The sequence below is a fragment of the Panulirus ornatus genome, chromosome 1 (assembly GCF_036320965.1).
Source record: "Panulirus ornatus isolate Po-2019 chromosome 1, ASM3632096v1, whole genome shotgun sequence".
NCBI lineage: Eukaryota > Metazoa > Arthropoda > Malacostraca > Decapoda > Palinuridae > Panulirus > Panulirus ornatus.
Window position 1 is genome coordinate 37,974,323 of NC_092224.1, and position 19,330 is coordinate 37,993,652.

General features: G+C 41.0%; 1 protein-coding gene across 1 annotated transcript; it reads left to right on the plus strand.

The window, feature by feature from the left end:
• Positions 1-8,307: 8,307 nt before the first annotated feature.
• On the plus strand, positions 8,308-18,858 carry LOC139750417 (BTB/POZ domain-containing protein 6-like). Its single transcript, XM_071665230.1, has 6 exons — positions 8,308-8,627; positions 11,797-11,945; positions 13,591-13,824; positions 16,196-16,291; positions 16,856-16,989; positions 18,343-18,858. The coding sequence occupies exons 1-6, from the start codon at positions 8,609-8,611 to the stop codon at positions 18,689-18,691; spliced, it is 981 nt and encodes a 326-aa protein (XP_071521331.1). The 5' UTR covers positions 8,308-8,608; the 3' UTR covers positions 18,692-18,858.
• The last annotated feature ends 472 nt before the right edge of the window (positions 18,859-19,330 follow it).

A 19,330-nucleotide genomic window follows, 5' to 3' on the forward strand; every position in this document is an offset into this window, starting at 1 on the left:
CCTAAAGCTTGTTCCTCCCCACTAACAGCTACACAGAGGGAACAGCTGGAATGGGTGAAGAAAATGGAATACAGAATTATCCTGGACCCATCTTACACCATCTGCCGAGAGGTCCATCTCGCTGAACCTGTCCATCATCTCCGACCATCACCAGCAGCTCACACGGCAGTCTGGCGATTAACAGCTGACACACCCACGTCACACAGACCTCCTTCCCCTCGACGCGCCTCCAATACGGACCTCCGTTCGTCACCACGATAGACTTGTTCCAATGAAAACTAGCACAGAAAGTCATGAGAACAGTCCCACACCCACCTTTGTGAACTTCATGAACAGTCCGTGAACAAGTGGCTATCGCGTCTACATTCGTTGTCGCCTCAACGATTTGGACCCTTGCACTTGATCTCATGAACATCAACATAGCTTCCGCTCTTCTCAAATTCTCTTTGTCTTCCTCTTCATCCACTACACGACAGGGACTTCCAGGAAAGCCGCCGAGAAGCGTTCGCAAATCATCCCTGGTTCTCCTTACATCACCTAGCAGGAGGCGCTCAACACGCTAGTCTACACTACCCTCACGAACAACCACCTGGACCTCATTTGACAATTTGGATGATGAATCTATTGCAACATTTACTCCACCTTTAACACCTGCTTCCTGTGATCCCTCGTCCCCATAGGTGTGTCTGTTCATGTGTGTAATCAACTATTTGTACTGTAAGGGGAGGGAGTTTTACACTCGTGGAGCCCCATATCTGTATTACTATTTTCTTATTCAGTTTATTCCATACGTCCTTCAGTCGTAAACTATAAAAATACTTTTTTGTATCTTCTTAACCGTTCTTGATCAAGTTCATGTTATGTCCTATGGTCGTTTATCTCTAAATATTTCAAAGAACTGTTCGCTGTTTATGTCATTAATCTGGTTTGAAACTTGTAATCAACTCACCCATTGCTCCTTTCTCTTCCATGGTGGACAATTTTAGGCCTCTAGCGTTTCTGTGTAACTCATACTGAGAATGTTACCATCATTGTTACGTTACCCTCCTCTGGTCCTTCTCTATTAGCTTCATTAATTGCTTCTTTAAGTGTTATGACCAAGTTTGAGAAGCATAATCTTCCTTACCCACATTTCTGAATGCTAGTCTGACATATCTGCCATCAGACAGTTTGTGTCCTATACTATTCATCCAACGTGGGACTCTGGCACAGGACAGGGACAACATCATCTCCTGAAGTCCATCTTATATACAGATTCCTTCAGTTTACCTCCTGGTAGAGAGTGTTTATCATGAAGTCTTCAATTTAGTGTCCCCCCATCCTTACATGTGTTTTATATAAATGTGTCATTTAAGAGGGAGATACACAACAATGTGTTTTCAAAAAGTACATTCGTGTTTCTGTCAAGTTTGCATATCCAGTGGAAGGATATACTAATATAATTTAGCTCATCATATAAATAATCTCGTTTTCCTAAGCCTGAGTGTGCACAAGGAACATTTTCTAATGTTTGTAATGGGTAGGGGTAGCTCATGTAAAGAAAGAAAAGAGGACTGAGAAGAGAGGGGAAGCAGTATTGCTTTGTTCTACACATGAAAGATAAAAACAGTGATTGTTCTCTGTCTGACAGCTATTTTACCGAATCACAGTCGAGACGTGTAACTTACTGAGAGAAATGCTAAGATGATAATATTGTAACACTGCTACACCACAACGTTAACAAAATCTCTATATACTAATATTTGGCAGAAATGGAAATATATCATACACAACACGCACCAACATACCTCAATGCGCATCATGTACATGCTCAAAGGCACACAATTGACTTGTATCAAAGACGGTACGCCAGGTCGTCAGTTGCAAAAGACCGTGTCAGGCATAGACTTGGCACATTTTTACACATGCATCGTAATAAGGTTGAAGCAATACACTTTTCCCCACAAATACACTGTGGTACATACACACGAAAACAAAGGAATTCAAACAGCAACAGACCATTGGGTCCTTTGGAGGCTGTTTGTGATTATGGAAGGTATCAGAAACTCACAGATGAGTGTGGTCAAACTCAGAAGATATACAGATTAATCAAAGAAAATAAAATGCAAATTGTCGTTGTGATTATGAAGGAGGAAATACTGTAAATCGTAGACTTGAAGCGAAGTATTTATCAAGTCCATTCTTACGCGTATCTATAGTTCTGCTTTCAACCACTCTGATTGAAAGATCGTTCCAGACGTGAACAATCCTGTTGAAGATGAATTACTTTGCCTCATTCGAGGTAAAACGTTTGCCAACGAGTTTGGATCCGTTACTACGAGTGAAACATGACGAGTCGAAAGATCACTATTGTCGAGGCCTTTGGTAATTTTGAGTACTTGTATTCGATCACTTCTTAACCTTCTCTTTTCTGATCTGAGTAGATTTAGGTCATTGTTTAATCTGTTCTCGTAAGATTTGTTTCTAAGTCTGGGAACCATCTTCGTGCCTCGACGCTGTACTCTCTCCATTCTGTTATTCTTTCTTTCAAGATGTGGACGAACCAACGAATCTTAAAGAGTAATGATGATTTTTCCTGGACTTACATTCGAAGGCCCCCTAGCGACGAATCCAAGAATGTTATTCGCTCTTTTCACTGCTTCTGTACACTGTTGACTTGATTTTAGATCACCAGAGATTATTACTCCCAAGTCTTTTTTCCTCATTTACTTTTTGCTGTTCAACAGAATTCATACTGCAGCCTACCTTTTCCTCTTTACTACCGATACGTAAAAGTTTGCACTTATCGATATCAAAATCTATATGTCACCTATGAAACCCATGTCAGTTGGAACCTTTAGACATTCAAGTTCATTTGTAAATTAATTTTCAGGCTTTGTATCATCAGCGAATTTTGATATCTTGTAATGCAGCCTAATATCAATATTCTTGATATATATGAGAAAAAGATCCGGTTCCAAGACTGATCCCTCTGGCCCTACACTTGTTACTTCTAACCATCAATCACTCCTCTTTGTTTATAGCCAGGCAACCACTTACCTATCACTTCAACATTTACACATGCTCAATCTTCCTTTAATGACACTTTTCATCTATCTATCCAACCTCTCTCTCTCTCTCTCTCTCTCTCTCTCTCTCTCTCTCTCTCTCTCTCTCTCTCTCTCTCTCTCTCTCTCTCTCTCTCTCTCTCTCTCTCTCTCCGTTAAGAAAGATATTACGTACGTCGTCTCTGTCTGTCTTGCTCCACATCTGGGGAATATCTGTCAGTATACACCTCACATTCAGCTGCCACTGTAAGGAATAGCTATCATGATCTGTACTGAAGGCAACACAAGGATGAGCGATGAGGAAAATTTAGTGCTTTGACACAGGATGGCAGGGACTCGTGAAGCTTATTATAATGGAATGATGATGACATGGGGAAGTGGAGGAAGTTCTTTTGCTTTTGATCCCTTCTGGGCACCTTGTACGTCGAGATGATCAATGATATGAGTTGCGCATTATGCGTATATTTTCATGAACAACGTATTTTGCAAGAGTAACGACAAACTACAATGAATATAAGACCATAGATTAACTGACTGTCGTTGCTCCATATTTGCTTATGGTTCTATATAATGTCGGATGACACGACCATATATCTTCTTGGACACTATCAGTGTCTAATAGTGTTTGGCATACCTTCGTCTGCAGATATGATAAGATGAAGGTTTAAACTAGCCGGAGAGAAGTCCTTATCGAAGTCACACATGTATTGTCATTCTGGAATCATGGAAAGAAACAAATAAGAAAATTTTTCCTCAGTAATGGCATAAGAATACGTTGACAAAGAGAAAAAGAAAAGAATAGATGAGGATAGAGAAAAAATATAGCATCTAACATTTCAGATGAAGCGTTGAACTATAAACCTGTCTATCAGAGTGAAAAAAAATCATTCATTTGAAATGTCTCGTCTCTTATTGCTGTGAAAAAATGCAAGAAAAATCCGCATTTAGGTGCTATAACATGACACATATGATGGTAATGCCATGTGGGTTAAGCATGGAGGGCATGAAATGGTGGCCATGAGGAGGCAAACAACCAACATTTCTGTCTTTTTCATGAGGAGAGATAATGGAAGCGATCCTCAAGACTCAGATGTGTCAGTGGTGTTTTGCCACCAGTCTGTCTGTAGTTCATCTGGTATACGAGAGAAAATAGAGCTTTTGACACTAAGAAAATATCCTGGAATCCTTGAAAAAAAAATGTGAAGGCAAAGAATATTATTTTGAATGTGTTCTTTGAAGAGATATCGACAGACTTGAATATTTCATCTGGTACACGAGAGAAAATTGGATCTTAGGCACAAAGAAAACAGTCTGGAATCCTGGAAAAGAAAATGTCATGAAAGCAGCAAATTAATTTTCGATTTGTTCCGTGGAGAGATCTCCAAAGACTTGAATGTTCTTGACTAGAAAGGCTAAGTTCAGACTTCCACCCATTGATGAAGCTGCCACTTAGACACATCAAAGAGCTAATTACCAGAGCTTTAAGTGGAAGTGTTCATGGAATGCAACACTAATGGGAACTTGGTTGACGCCTGATGACATCATGAATATCAGGTGTCTCGGATCTCATGATCAGGCCACCTGCTACCTACAGTTGAGTCTTCATTATCATTGAGACAGAACGAATAACAAATATCACATCAAGCGAGTCCTATTCAATGTGCAACCCTCCATAACATTTCATTATATTTGTTTTAATTTTTCTTCGTTGGATTAGGTGGCAACACGCCTCATAAATGCACGTCTTCTTGAGTCACGCTGTGTATTTCATCCCTCCAAACACTGTCGTAATGGAAACAGGTATAAATCATTTCCAATGGTTTACAGTCGAACACAGATGTTCATCAACATACGCGCACGGCTTGTGGTGTCTGATGCACTTGTATACATACATGTACATACGCCCGACCATGCGGCAATGATCACACGGAACTACAGTTTCATATCCTCACAGTTTTGGACATAGGTAAGCGCGATATGCTAACTATAACCTCGCAGGACTGGACGTAAAAAGGCTATTCTATCACAATGCCATAGATATAGACAGGCGTGATCACCGTGCAGTGCACAGTTGCTGTGGGAAATATAGACAAAAAAAAAAAAAGAGTTTTATGTAACTTTGCCGCGGCTATGTCACATGTGTCCCAGCATCCGCAGTTAATTAATTGCTCGTGGTTAACGAGCAGCCAAGTGCAAATACGACCAGTGGCCAAAAACAGTTAAGAGTATTTGAGCTGTGGTGACTGGTCGTTGCCATGCACGTCATGCAAGCCCAGCTTTTCGTCACTGGGATCATCCTCAGCAGGTCTGCTTAGGAGCCTGTGTCATCAAAGGGCGTCGAGGATCGTGGCTGGACGCAACCCCACGCAAAGACGAACCTCAGGTGGTCTTCTGACGTTGCTGGGCAGGGGAACAATTACTGATACTAGGCTCGTTCAGTGACTCTCAAGATATGTACGAGTTAAGCAGGGAAATGGTTCCTTCGTATCCCTATCTATCTATCTATCTATCTATCTATCTATCTATCTATGTTCAAGAAGGTTGATTTACATAGACTGAGAAACAGACTGGGAATTTTGTGCACGTACATAAACACACTGGCAGACACTCATATATGAGAGAGAGAGAGAGAGAGAGAGAGAGAGAGAGAGAGAGAGAGAGAGAGAGAGAGAGAGAGAGAGAGAGAGAGAGAGAGAGAGAGAGAGAGAGAGCAACAAACCAAACGTATTTCATTTATCTGAAATACAGCGCCCCTCTCAAACTCTGGTATGCCCTCGCATAGAAGTTAGCAACAGTCCAGAGAGAGAGAGAGAGAGAGAGAGAGAGAGAGAGAGAGAGAGAGAGAGAGAGAGAGAGAGAGAGAGAGAGAGAGAGAGAGAGTGAGAGAGAGAAACAAAAAAAAACATTAACCTCTGTTCCACAAACAAGTTAACGCTTCATAGTTTCAGGAAACAATAACTCTCCCTCCACCTGATGTGCACTGCCATAATAGCATGAAAATATATATATATGTAAAAAAAAATATGTTATCCCCTGGAGTGGTACACACGCTGGCAAATCCCAGTAATTGCCTGTGGCCACAACACAAGCAGCGGGAGGGACTGGAAACAGAACGCTGCTACCGGGAATGACTAATTGCATCACTGCCCGTCAGCTTACGGTGTATCAAATGCGTGAATGTGAACCTGGTGGATTCTGGGAGCCAACTATCAGTAGTTTTGCCAGGTGATGGCATTACACTACACACATATTACTAGTTTCCTTATGTCTATGTTAGGCTGGGACAGCACTGGATATACATATATATATATATATATATATATATATATATATATATATATATATATATATATATATATATATATATATATATATATATATATATATTCCTATGAGTCCACGGGGAAAATGAAACACGGTAATTTCCAAGTGCACTTTCGTGTAATAATCACATCATCAGGGTAGACACAAGAGAGAAATATAAGTCAGTTGATATACAACGAAGAGACGTAGCTAGTACGCCATTTGGTAAACATGCGATTGTCCAAGACAGATAACGAGCGTATCATAAACTTACTATGTGGACAAGAAGGTGAATTGTTTACAAATCGTATCAACGATAAAGTTATCCAATTTGTATAGACCATCACTAATATTAAGATTATAATTCTTTGTATATTCAGTAATAGAAGAGTCAATGATATTTCTCGTGTTACTGGAGAGTTAATAACTGATGGCATTACTCCAGTCAATACAATGATCATAGTTTTTAACGTGATTAAACGAGGTATTTGATTCTTGTCCTGTTCTTATACTATATCTATGTTGCTTAAGTCTAACAGAAAGATCCTAAGCTGCTTACCCAATTCATCGATGAACCCCTTGGGAGATGAGCGGCTGGGATGACTGTGAACCGACTGCCATAACCAGGATTCCAACTTTAGCGGTCGACCTCGGATGGCTCCCTAAATGCACCATGGTCAGCAACGCTCACCACCGTATCACGGAGTTCCCACACCGCAAGGTTGAAGTGATGATTTCAACCTTATTCTGTAGATCATCTTTATTATGGATAAGCTGGACGTCTTATTTTTTAACTAAGTTATTCTTAACTAAGTTATTTTCAACTATGATCTCTTCATATTGTGACGTCTGATCTCACATGTCCAAAGTCTAAAGTGCAATACATTCTCTTTTACGTAACAGTAGACGAACATTATTCTTTCTCTTTATGTTAATGGTAACACACACAGCTCTACGTGGAGAACATGAGAATTCTAAAGCAGAGTTTTTCATGTAAACAGTTTTTTAGTGAATATATCTCGCGTACAACCTCTAATGTGCAAAGCTTTTAGCATATTGTATACACACACACACACACACACACACACACAGACACACACGACATGCATACAGCCTTAAAGAATGGGGCAATAGGAGTGCAAATCCATCTCCCGCTGATACACACAGAGTAACACGAGCATAAGATCTGGAAAACACCGGAGAAATCTTCTATCGCGAGTAAGACGTGATGTGACACCTTCGAATAATGTAAATATTGCAGACGACACCCTCGCTGGTGGCGCCAGCCGTCGGTGCTGGACACAAAGGGAAATAACCCAACTAACATTGTTACATTAGTTGCCATATGCCACCACAGACAAGAAACGAATTTCATGGGACATAGAATTCCTCCAGTCAAATTGTTGAGTTCCCGTTGGTATGAGTATTATGACTGACATCTCAGTATAATACTCGTTGTTAGCTTACAATATACTATGTAACTCATAAGGTTGGGTTACGAAAACAGAACATAGATCTGTCGGTACGTTATTCGGAAACTACGGCGTTCGTCTGGAGTTACCTATGTGGATAAGCATCTATGTAAGGAGGATGAGTGTTTGATAAATGAATGGAGACTCATAGCAGCGAGATAATGAAAGCAAGCGAGGGATAATGATATGGATCACGAAAAACGCTAATTGATGATTATTCGTGCGAACGTAGAGAGAGAGAGAGAGAGAGAGAGAGAGAGAGAGAGAGAGAGAGAGAGAGAGAGAGAGAGAGAGAGAGAGAGAGAGAGCAACTTCATCTTATCATTAAGCTATGTACATGTATGGTGTACAAATATACAAACCACTAAATACGTCTTCTATTGAACACATCACACTGGGTTTCGGATCCATCAACAGCTAAATGGTCATTAAGCCAGGATGTGCATCATTCTTACAAAACCTACAGCGTAAGGCAAACAAAAACAAAACAAAAAGAAAGATTACCGGTAACACTGGACGAGTATCAGTATGAGTTACGTGTGTTGGGGACTATGGAAGCTAAGATCAGTGCGATGTATGAGGGTGAGGTAGGAGGAGGGTGGTTAGTGTACTTCAGGTGTTGCCAGAGTGTGTGTGAAGAGAAGGTATGTTGGTGGTGTTCCTTCTGTCTGGAAATTAGTATATTTGTCGGTGAGGGCGGACGACACAGCACCACAGCAGGTGGATACGACACCCAGGCGTTGTATACATACATCAACCATCCAGACGTGGTATACATACATCAACATGAGCTCGAATGAAAAAGGTAAGGTATTGCAAAAAAAACAGACTTTATGCTATGTATCAATAGCGATAGATATTAATCTATAATCTTTCATAGTGCCTATTGATATCCCTATATCTCAAACAAGCACTCATTTCAGACAGCACCAGACAGATATCACACGTGTGTGAGCCTTAATCACCAGAGGACGCTAGAGCACGAAGTGGTGGTTCAGAGGAACGATATATTCGTTAGTCTAAGTCAGTGGCACCTGTTTTCATTCACGTGAAGTAATATCAGACATGTCTTATCTCTCTCTCTCTCTCTCTCTCTCTCTCTCTCTCTCTCTCTCTCTATATATATATATATATATATATATATATATATATATATGTAATAGACCGACGTAATTCCGACATGTACATATGTATCTATATGTCTATATACAAAGGAATTCAGAGAGCAACAGACCACTGGGTACTTCGAGACTGTTTGTGGTAGAGGTAAAAGCTCATAGATCATTATGGTAAGAGTAGAAAGACACATTCAAAATATGAAGATACTGTAAACTTTTCACGTACATGAGCCACAAATAATGTCACTTGTGGATTTGAAGCACTACTTTCAACCACATTGATTGGTAAACAGCTCAGTGTATCAAAAAACTTATTGAAGTATAAGTACTTGTTTCACTTTGCAATGATATACAGTAATATATATAAAATGTCAGCGTATATCTTCCCTCAGCTTCCCGACTCCACTGGATCTCCCATGGCCTGTCGAACCTAAACGACCTTTAAAAGACCATTAACGACCCTTACTTAGTGATTACAATCGTTGTCTGTGTTCTCTTCTTATTAGCGTTGCAAGTGAAATGATAGGAGATCCGTTGATAACTGTGGTTGGCTATGCTCACGTCTATGTCGACTGTTGCCTAATGTTTCTGCCACACGGTAAGACAAGGAATGGTAAAGATAACAAGTCAGACACGAGTTAACAAGAGTGCATGTAGTCCCGCGCTTGCTACGTTCCCTCTTTAAACTTCCTTTAGAATATCAGTTTGAAATAACTATACCTTGCTATATGTATATATATATATATATATATATATATATATATATATATATATATATATATATATATATATATATATATATGGTGGAGGATCTTTTCCGAGGTGGGTGAATGGGGTGATAAATACATACTTTTGCTGCCTAATTATATACCTCTGGCAGACTGTGTGTGTGTGTGTGTGTGTGTGTGTGTGTGTGTGTGTGTGTGTGTGTATTAAGTCATGATGGGGAGGATCATAACCTTTACCCAAGTGCATGTGTTGCCTCTCTCCTGGTCCAGCACACCGACAGCACTTCGTCTCCCACTGGTGCTGAAGTATGGTTCTGTATGATTCTGTGATGTGCTTTCCCTCCTACACTTATAATAGCCTGAGCTGTGTAGTGTGGACAGCGTCGTTACCAATGAATAACAACGAACTGTACGTAGTCGTTGTCCTGACAAGGCAAAGGGCGTCCCAGTAGGCTTGACTCAAAATGTAAAGTCCCACAGAGAAAAAGAAATATGTGGTATGTGTGTTAAAAATCAGAGGTCTCTCCTAACTCTACTGTACCTGAGCTGGCGATCAAGACTTACTTCCTGCCTGGCATTTTTGATCAGGCTCTCGGTCATTTTCCAGGTCAGAAAGATTAAGAAAATGTCAAATCAACTTTGCACTTGTTAACTTTACCCGTTTTTATGACGTATTTCAGATAAAACTGATTTGATAATTGGTCACGGTGTCAAACAATTGACAAACTGATAATTGGTCACGGCGTAAAATATGAATTAGTAGATATATACTTGATTACAGATATGCAAATTAACGGACGCACTCCTGCTGGTGTTAATCATTACAGATCTAACATTTTTTGAGTGGTTTGACGCATCTGCAGGATATTAGGCATAAGATAGAACTGAAAAATGAAAAATACAAAGCTCTAGTCTTCTCTCTCTCTCTCTCTCACACACACACACACACACACACACACACACACACACACACACACACACACATAGAGTGGGGCCATCCCGTCAAGAATGAGCCAAGACCAAGACAATGTGAAGAGGCTGCCAGAATCTTACAAGTGTTCTAATGCATTCAGACTCGACCCTCTTAAGAACGAAGAGGACCTGAAACATCTGTTCGTTCCTCTTGTGTCCTTCGCGACAATAGACTCGGCCCCTGATGAAGCTGTGGATGACCTGCAGACAGCAGACGGCCATGAACTCCTGCCCTCGTGTGTACGCGGCCACTAAAGGAAACTGTCCCATTACATGACGTCCTGAAGATGTATAATTCTCAGACATTTGGTCATCCTGTACCAAACCACAACATTAAGGAAACAGACGACGAGACACAAAAAGTTGATTGGCATCGGCTGCATCCAGGGAAGGACTGAGAGTAACCTGGGCTCACAAGGCCAAGTGGGGTTCTGGCCTCCCTGGATATAGTCATTTCCTGATTCATCTGAGGGCGCCTCCTTGACGTACCCGAGAGTCAGACTACTGTGGCTCGATTTCTATGCTGTCGCCAGAGGGGGAAAACTTGGAGTTGGAGGTACACCTTAAAACATGAACTTTCTAACCTACTAGTCTTACTCACAATGGCTGAGATGAACAGAAAACTGATGGCCATCACTATTGGCTGTGGGGACATATACATCTTAAATCCTCCAGCAATGTCCAAGACGTGTGTATGCAGTGATGGCCTCACTCTATTTCAGCAGGACGGGAGACAGTCTAGCTATCGAGCCTTTGGAGATAATGATTCAGACTTCCTTACGCAAGGAGTCAGCCATCACGCTGGGACGTATATTTCACAGGGTAATGTTTTCGGTCGATAAAGAAAGACCACATGAGTAGAAGCTGTCTGGAAAGCTCACTGGAGAGAAGGCTGTATATAAAGTCACGTTCCATTGCCTGCGGTGTTGGAGCAATTCGTGACCCCAGGGTAGGATTAAGGTAACCTTGTAAGACATCTGTCAGAAGTTCTATATTAACAAAAGACTGACGTAATGAGGCAATTGGAACTAGTGACATCTAGTGAGTTTACGAGAGTCACAGATCGTCGGTAAATGAGGCGATGTACCATTCTTAAATGATTAACTGAAATATCTTTTTAGTGAAGTGATGAATCATTGCCTTTTTCCCCCTACAGGAGCTGAGGGGAGGCGTGACAGGTGTGAGGAGACGACACCGTGGCAGAGTCACCTGAGCAGCCCTTCCCAGCGGCTGGCCTCGCTCCTCCACTCCTCCCACCTGTCTGACCTCACCATCACTTTCCCAGGACGAAAGACGACAGTTAAGGTATTTCATTTCACCTTATGTTTTAATGCACACACACACACACACACACACACACACACACACACACACACACACACACACACTCACAAATCTTGACTCCTCTTTAAGATTCTGTTCGTAAAATATCGACCAGGTTAGTAGTTTACTGACACACACACACACACACACACACACAAGGAAAAAAATCTCAACCAAAAGTTAGTATCAGTTTCCTAAGATAGATATTTGATATATACATCTTATTGCCGTTTGATTATTTTTCTATTTTTCATGGAATAATTTTGATCAACTTATTCGTATTATCACCCAAGGTTACGGTCGACACAATTCGATTTAGATTAATTACAAATTGAAATAGATTAAGCACATGTTGCACATCAAGATCATTAAATACAGTACGTGTCATGCATGAATGTTGAAACAAAAATGGCTCTTCATGCGACACTGCCCAAATAATCATCATCATCCAGACTCGTTCAGATTTCTCTTATGTCGGAAGGAAAGATGGTTCGATCTCCCTTGATGTCGAGTAGATTTCGGTTAAATTGATGAGATTTGATAAAGCATGTAAGTCAGATCCGACAGTAGAAAGAGCAGTCACCCAAAAGATCCACCAATGTCCAGAAAATCAGACACTACAAGAGCAAGCAACGACGCCGTACCATCACTCACTAGAACCAAGGAACATGAACTTCTTCTTGGTGTCGCTGAGCATTACGTCCGCAAGATGTCCTCCCGTGATGGGAGTCTCTCACACATTCGCAATCGCAGAGTAAACCTCTGACAGCACAAGAATGCACAGCAAACAGAAATCGCACCAGATCTGAGAAAAGAATTCAGTACTCAGTGTGGCAGCTGCTGAAAGTTTCAGTACCCCAGAAATCATTCAACAGGGACACACCTCCTGTCCAGAACTCCAGAGATCATTGCACAGGAACTCCTTCCTGTCCAGCACCCCAGAGATCATTACACAGGGACACCCTCCTGTTCAGCACCCCAGAGATCATTACACAGGGACACTCTCCTGTCCAGCACCCCAGAGATCATTACACAGGGACACCCTCCTGTCCAGCACCCCAGAGATCATTGCACAGGAACTCCCTCCTGTCCACAGCGTAATCCAGCGTCACCTAAACAAGAAAACCTTCCCTATAAAGAATAAGTAAGATTATAAAGGGATACATCGTAACTGAAACGAAACTCGGTCGAGAAGTGTGTACTGTGTAGGGTAAAGAAACAGGCAACTGTCACTGTGTGAACAACGAAAAGAGTCGAGGAAAACAACTGTTTTGTACTGCTGCCATGAGCATGGTGAGGGCCTTGCTGTCAGGATATGATACAGAAAGATTCTTTTCTTTATTGTTCTGTGGTGTTAAATTTGTGTCTTCCTGAATTAACTCGTTCTCACAGTTTAATGACAGAAAGTCTCTCTCTCTCTCTCTCTCTCTCTCTCTCTCTCTCTCTCTCTCTCTCTCTCTCTCTCTCTCTCTCTCTCTCTAACTCTCTCTCTCTCTCTCTCTCTCTCTCTCTCTCTCTCTCTCTCTCTCTCTCTCTCTCTCTCTCTCTCTCTCTCTCTCCTGTGACTGTACATCAGAAAGTGGTCTTGATGAATCTGTAGACCTTATCACATCCTATTCATTTCTAGGCTCATCGGTTTGTGCTGGCGATGACTTCACCAGTGTTCGAGGCCATGTTTTACGGGGATGTGGAGGAGAAACGAGTCTTATGCCTTACTGAGGACTCGCCGGAGCCCTTCATGTGGGTGTTGAAGTACATGTATTGCGGGATCGAAGACCTTCTCAGTGTGGACCTCGCCCTCCAGGTTGCTCAGTTGGCCAGCAAGTATCAGATAAACAACCTCTCCTCATTCTGCTCAAAGGTGAGTGACTTGGCTTGCTACGTTCGGTGTATGTTAATAGAGGACCTTCACATCAGTATCCATAGAGGTCTGTACAAACTGGATAGATGTGTCAAAGGCAAAATTTGAAATCATTTCCCTTTCCTATCCACATGACAAGATGTCATGACAGGAATGACACCAGACCCGAACAAGACCAACTCGAACACCACCATTTGTAGCTCATGTTCACCAATGGCGTCTTAGCTACGTCTCTTCCTTGTATATCAACTGACTGTTCTACGTCTTCTATCTCATTCCTGAATCTTCCCTGACGATGTGATCACTACACGAAAGTGCACTTGGGAACTTGTTTAATTTTTGTCGTAGTAATCAGCATATATATATATATATATATATATATATATATATATATATATATATATATATATATATATATATATATATATTCAGGGGAGAAAGAATACTTCCCACGTATTCCCTGCGTGTCGTAGAAGGCGACTAAAAGGGGGGGGAGCGGGGCCTGGAAATACTCCCCTCCAGTTTATACTTTTCCAAAATAGGGAATAGAGAAGGGGGCCAACTGAGGACTTTCTTTCTAAGGCTCAGTCCTCTGTTCTTAATGCTACCTCGATAATGCGGGAAAGGCAAATATGTATGAAAATATATGTATATATATTCCTGTGAGTCCACGGGGAAATGAAACACTTGAGGCCGTACTTGAGAGAGACCTTTTAATCTACAATTCTTTTTACATTACTGTAATAACCGATTTCAATTCCCTTTAAAGTCTAACGTTTCAAGGTTCCCGAAGTTATCATTACGTAGTTATCATTACGTCTCTTTAAATTTCTTGATATTTCGCAATAGAGTGATGAGTAAGCTTTAATAATCTCTCTAATGATAAACCGGATTAAAGAATTCAAACTAGTTTATTTTGCCGGACGACCAGTCTTTATTTGGGTACGGATTATTCGCTCATATTTTTTCTCTTGATTTCATTTAGGTTTGCTTTGATCACAAGCAAACATACATTGGATATATATATATATATATATATATATATATATATATATATATATATATATATATATATATATATATATATATATATATATATATATATATATATATATTCCTACAAGTCCACGGGGGAAATGAAACACGATATGTTCCCAAGTGCACTTTCGTGTAATAATCACATCATCAGGGGAACTGATAAACTTTTTCAGACGTTTGAAACGTGCATTTCTAGCTCAAACCTTCGATGCATCAACGTCAGGATTCAGTCTGTACGTAGCGATAGCGGCCGTCAATACATTTGTCTCATGATTGAAAGACACTATATAAAGTGAATCGTTACTATAACCTGCCATTGATTCATTTAGAGAAGGTAACAACAAAGAACTATTTCACCTTCTATCGAAGACTGATTCTCGGTTCAGGCGCAACAGTTTCTTTTTTTTTCTCGTTTGGAAGACTAATTCAATTCTTGGCATTCTCCTCTGAACCTGAGCAAGATACAGACATTGCCTGCAACAAACCCACAGTTTTTTTCTTACGTGGGATTAGATAGAACGGTGCTAGATCGTAGATGTCAGTCTTATTTTCAAAATCAAAGGATTCTGTGGTCGATTCGAAGGTAAGACATTATCTCTTCACAGTGTGGGTCGCGTTCTGGTATACCGCTTGTCAAGAAATGACGACAGATGTCGAGGGTGTGGAGTATGATCGCTCTTAGTTCCTGCCCTCTCTTTACCGATGCTGTTCTCGTGTCGTCAAACATACTGCACGCTATAGAGCGTCATGGACTTCTCCTTCTAACCATGAATAGCAACACATATGCTTCAACTTAAGTCTGTAATACAGTATTGTAAATTCATGGTCCAATATCTACATTTTCCTAGAAGTAAATTGTATACTAACTTCGCTGATGACTCGTCTAACTATACATTTTCAATCTTGGATTCCATTCCTCCACATAAGATGGGTCTTATGAGAGCCGATCCTCATTTTGCAGAAGTAGGATTTGCAGCCCCAGTCCTGCAGGCTGGCATAGGATAGGAATAACTAGTTATCTGTGGTAGAGTTGTATAACTCTGTTGACCTAACTTAAGACTTTTACTTAGTGAAGGTCAACTAATGGATTAAGAGAAGTCCCAGTGATAATCAAAGTCTAATATTACATTTTATAAGAATCATGTGATAAAGTAATTCCAATTATACACACAGTATTTTGTGTCTATTACCAAATAATGGAAAAGTAATTAGGAAAAATTAATGTAATTTTATGTAAAAGATAGTTAAGTCTGCCGAAACAATGAATAACTCTTAGTGTATAATAGTCGTGAAGGGAGTTATACATATCATGCTCGTCTTCCCGTGTGTACAGTTCCTGCTGAACAACTTGAGCAGCGGCACAGTCGTCAGGGTGTACAACACAGCTGCCATGCTGGACGATGAACAGCTCCTCCGTAAGTGTTCACAGGTAACCTGAATTCCATACAGTGTGTTGGTATGATGCGGTGTGTAACCAATGGCTGATGTATACACAGTGTGTAAGTATGATGCAGTGTGTAACCAATGGATGACGTGAACACAGTGTGTTAGTATGATGCAGTGTGTAATCAGCAAATGATGTATACACAGTGTGTAAGTATGATGTAGTGTGTAACCAATGGATGGTGTGAACACAGTGTGTTAGTATGATGCAGTGTGTAGTCAGTAAATGATGTATACACAGTGTGTAAGTATGATGTAGTGTGTAACCAATGGATGACGTGAACACAGTGTGTTAGTATGATGCAGTGTGTAGTCAGTAAATGATGTATACACAGAGTGTCAATATAATGCAGTGTGTAATCAAATGGATGACGTGAACATCACATGTAAGTATTTTGTATGTGTCATGATTTTCGATCTAGCTGGTGAACTCCTCTCTCTATATTCATATCAGTGGCTGTCCCTCACGTTAGTATACACCGTATGTCATCATTCCCATCACAGAAGCCGACGGAGACCACCAACTGAAATGGATCATCTCTCACTACAGGTTGTGGATGAGGTCGCCGAGTCTTTGCTGACTTCGAAGGATATTGGCCAGCTGAGCCGCACTTCCCTTACCCATCTCCTGAGCCAGCCCATTCACATGCCCGAGATACTCATATTTCGGTCCATCATGACTTGGTAAGTGGCCATGTATATCGGTAGTTGTCCTCATTAGAACAAACATGTTTATACTAATTTGCGTTAATGATATGGTGTTTTGTGATATACCAACTTTGTGGGGAACACTTACGAATGTCTTTTAAATATGATAAGGTTTGAGTAGATATCTGTTAAGTAGATAAGCGTTCCCGACCTTGACGCATTCATGGGCCGCCCAGGGTCAAGCGCATAGGTTCAAATCCTGGTTGCGGCAGTCGGTTAGCAGTCAACCCAGCTGTTCATCCACCCCCTTAGGGTTGGTCGATAAACTTTGTACTTGCCTCTTTGAGCTACACCAGATTGTGATGCAGACAGATCACTTCTGGTACAGCCAAGCTGGTTTAATGTGTTAGTGTCACGATACCTAATTTTGCCTGCCTTGTTATAACGTTTTCCGCAGCATCACAATGTTGCGGTTATTCTTTAAAGAAAATTTGTTTAAGAAATGGTAAATCGTTAGGCGAGTGAAGTTAAGGTAAAGGAAATTCCACGTTCCTCATTCTAGAATGACGAGAGGAGAGAGAGAGAGAGAGAGAGAGAGAGAGAGAGAGAGAGAGAGAGAGAGAGAGAGAGAGAGAGAGAGAGAGAGAGAGAGAGAGCACATAAAGGCGGTAAAGCAATATGTTTGGAAAATGATATGATAGAGTTCTACTCAGCGGCAATCACTCCTGCCTCTCGCACTGCAAGCATTTCTACTGAAGGTTCATGATTTAAAGATGTCGCTGAGGACAAATTTCAAATGACAAGAAAATTATAGTTACTGAGTCAACGAATTACACTATATCTTCTCGAGTATTTTGAATATTCAATGATGGAAGATGCTAAAGGTTCCAAATTGGTTGAGAGAAAAAATAAGTCCCATTTCTTAATTTTGGTCTAGAATTATTACCTCTCCAAAAAGGAACCTTCACCGATTACTGCACAAGACTGAATAACTGAAGAAGCTTCATGAATCAAGTCACTGTTTTTGAAGGTTCACTGGGAATAAAGAATGATATACCTTTCCAGGCGAGGACGGGCATTGACGAAGTGTTCATTTTACGTTAGATTTGCCTCATAGGATTCATTTAACCTTCAGGGAAAAGCGTTGGTGCTTCACGGGCAAAATCGCACTCGCCTCTCATGAAACTGCTTCGAATCGAAATAGCTTCGAATAGAAATTGTTTCGAATAGAAAATGCTTCGAATGATAACGTCCTGCGAAATCCAAAAACCCTGAGCAGAACATATGTTCGTGTTGACGAATGACTCAAGAGAGAGAGTAATGTGTTCGTGCCCATACGAAGATATCATTTCCAAGGAAGACAAGTAAAAATCTCTTTATGATCGACAGGGGCCAAAGTCAACTGGCGGCTCGTAGTGAGGAGTGTCAGTGTGGCAGACTACTGGAGGAGATCAGGGAGTTCCTCCCTCAGGTGCGCTTCTTGACCATGACGGCCAGCGAGTTCGTCGAGCTCGTGATGCCCTCCGGCGTCTTCACTCCTGAGGAGGACACGGCCATCCTCATGAACATCGAGGGTCATGACGTCCCTCTCCCCGATAACTGCTGCCTCATGAAGACCAAGAGAGAGGGAGCTCTCTCTCTCTCTCTCTCTCTCTCTCTCTCTCTCTCTCTCTCTCTCTCTCTCTCTCTCTCTCTCTCTCTTGGGGTCTCCTCGTTATCTAGGGAATTATTTGATTGATATTAACTTGGTATCGTTCATGCAACTGGTCTCCAGTAACAGTTAAATGTAACTGGCATTCAGTAACAGTTGAATGACGCTGGTTTGTATAAGATCACCTCTTTATATATATACTCTAAATTGATCTCATGGAGCGCAAAGACGCAAGAGTCAATAAAATCTGTAAGAAACGTTGACTTTACCTTCTTTTTCTATCTTTTCTGTACCCGCTTTTGACTATGTGATCTCATGGTTCATGTGCCGTTGACAGTTAATGTGAGATCATGACAGTTGCATCCTTCAGCCATATGAACAATAATGAGTGGCAGCAACAACTGAAGCTCCTAAGCGCGCACATATCACCTTCTGTAAGAACTCCATAGGTTGGCTGCGACCTCCAATCGCCCCTCACATGTAAGATGTGAAGACGTAACTCTGTTGGTGGAATTGAATGTAAAAAAACGAAAGATGAATACTGTAGTTACTTACTGTATTAACGACAGTATATTCTTGGTGTAGTGAGGCATCAGTCACCAGGTTTTCAATCCCTCCAGCGGCATAAAACTCCGGGTTTGGAATCACCAGCAAAGTCTTAGACAAGCAATACCTTGCTATCTGGAACTCCCTGTTAGCAGTTGAGCTTTAAACGTTCTTTAAGAT

Excerpts from the sequence above, each read along its gene's own strand:
- LOC139750417 (XM_071665230.1), top strand. Across the intron at positions 13,825-16,195 it reads TCTCCTCATTCTGCTCAAAG|TTCCTGCTGAACAACTTGAG; the intron begins GTGAGTGACTTG and ends CCGTGTGTACAG. Across the intron at positions 16,292-16,855 it reads TCCTCCGTAAGTGTTCACAG|GTTGTGGATGAGGTCGCCGA; the intron begins GTAACCTGAATT and ends CTCTCACTACAG.